Source organism: Haplochromis burtoni, unplaced genomic scaffold (assembly GCF_018398535.1).
Source record: "Haplochromis burtoni strain Fernald_Lab_line unplaced genomic scaffold, NCSU_Asbu1 Contig_1020, whole genome shotgun sequence".
In the NCBI taxonomy this organism is placed as follows: Eukaryota; Metazoa; Chordata; class Actinopteri; order Cichliformes; family Cichlidae; genus Haplochromis; species Haplochromis burtoni.
The window spans coordinates 52,224-54,287 of record NW_024583381.1 but is presented as its reverse complement, the minus strand read 5'-3'; the positions used below and the strand labels follow the sequence as shown (position 1 = coordinate 54,287).

The 2,064-nt window shown below is 45.7% G+C and overlaps 1 protein-coding gene across 1 annotated transcript in view; it reads left to right on the top strand.

The window, feature by feature from the left end:
• Nucleotides 1–2,064, top strand: part of LOC102296289 (receptor-type tyrosine-protein phosphatase mu) — a gene marked incomplete at both ends in the record, with an annotated part of 90,754 nt that overhangs the window by 37,072 nt on the left and 51,618 nt on the right. The window contains 1 exon segment of the mRNA XM_042216343.1: nt 1,493–1,571. Within this exon segment, the coding sequence (XP_042072277.1) occupies nt 1,493–1,571 (79 nt within the window).

The following is a 2,064-nucleotide window of genomic DNA, read 5'->3' as shown; positions in this document are numbered from 1 at the left end:
AGCTGCATCTGTCCAACATCTGTCTGAGTCTGACAGACAAACACTGCTGTCTGCAGGTCAGCACGCCGGCCCATAAACCATCAAGTCCCACAGCACGGACACACACACACACACACACACACACACACACACACACACACACACACACACACACACACACACACACTGTATCACAAACCCACATACGCACACTTTAACACACACACACACTGTAACACACAGATTGTAATACACACACACAGACACACGTGCAGGTGTTGTTGCCTGTGAACAACCATCCTGTCATCACAGCAGCCATCACTAATTAGCTGCATCACCACAGTAACAACACTGCTAGCTCATTAGTGACAGGCTTAATTAGATAGTGGAGGGGGGAGAAGCGGGGGAGGACTGAAAGAAAGAATCAGGAAGTGAGAGATTGGAAAAGGAAATGCAGGGAGAAGAGAAGAATGAAGGGAAGAGAAGTCATATCTGAGAGAGACGGGAGGGAGGAGGACTTCCTGTTATGGGCGGCAACAGGAAGTAAGGCTCCATTTTCTATGCTGACTGTACAACACACACACACACACACACAGCTGAATGTGTGTCAGAGAGGGTTATCAAGGACGTATATGGCAGGGGAATTTTCTCTGGCTTCATGAAGTTGTTGTCATGGCGTTAGAAGTTCCTCAGGGCACGCTGCTGGGCCCACTCGTTACACTCAGATGGAAAATATAAGCACTATTAAGAAAACGGTCTGACGTTAAAGTCATCAAACTCACAGGCAGAGAATCTGAACTGATGTCTGTAGTCATGTTTGACTTACATCAGAGATTCTTTCTTTTTGGACACAAATAGAAAACACTGACAAAAGCCGCAGTCAGGGTCACATCTGACACTGGTAACTGTCAACTACTAATCTGACACCGTGGTAACTGTGTAACTGACAACTACACATCTGACAGTCAAAGGAGCTTGCAAAGAAAAGCGTCTGGAGTTCTTTAAGTTGCTTGAAGACCTCTCATCCGAGAAGCTTCTTCAGTTCTAAGGTCAAATGGGTGGGGAGTCCCTGGCTGATTGTGACCCACACCCAGTTTCACACCTTGGCTCAGGCGATTAGAGGATCATCAGGGGGTCCTTTTGTCCCTCTGTGGGGGGAAATTCCCACTAGGTTTAAATCTGGGACTCTCCACCATTTGACCTTAGAATTGAAGAAGCTTCTCGGATGAGAGGTGAAACATCTTCAAGCAACTTAAAGAAGTCCAGACGCTTTTCTTTGCAAGCTCCTTAGACAACGATGACCTGGATGATTGAGAACCTTCACAGACATACACATCTGACACCGTGGTAACTGACAACTACACATCTGACACTGTGATGAGATGAGAATTATTTTGTAGCTTTACAGCCAAAATGAAGCAGGCGGCCTCTTGATGCGTGGACGTTAAAGGGTTAAAACTATCAACACGAGCAGGTCTGAGGTTTCACAGCTGGTGTTTGGTCTTTGGTGCAGGTGGTGTTTGAGGCGGTCAGCACCGGTCACAGAGGCATTCTGGCCATCAAGGACATCTCACTGCAGGGACACCAGTGCAGTAAGTTTACACACGCACACACAGACACACAGGAAGACACCGCCCCCTTGTAGAACAAGTTCCTAATTGGTTAACGACGTTTGGCTACTTAATTGGATAACAATGTTAAAAGTTGAGCCGGTATTGTAGAATCAAGGTCACTGTGTGTGTGTGTGTGTGTGTGTGTGTGTGTGTGTGTGTGTGTGTGTGTGTGTGTGTGTGGAGGCAGGGGAGCTCATTAAAATATAAGTTGATTAGCATGGACTTTGATCCATCCTTCTGTTTATCTACTTGCTCAACTGAAGACTCCTATTTTTATGTTGTTTTCTTATGTGAACACAACACACACACACACACACACACATAGGGTGGTGTGTGCGTGTGTGTGTGTGTGTACACATCTTTTTGATGGAAGAAAAACCTCGAGTAAACATCTTTAACCTGAACTTTTTCTTGCTGTCTTACTTCACGTCGACACTGTTCAATAAACTGATTGAAAACACACACACACACA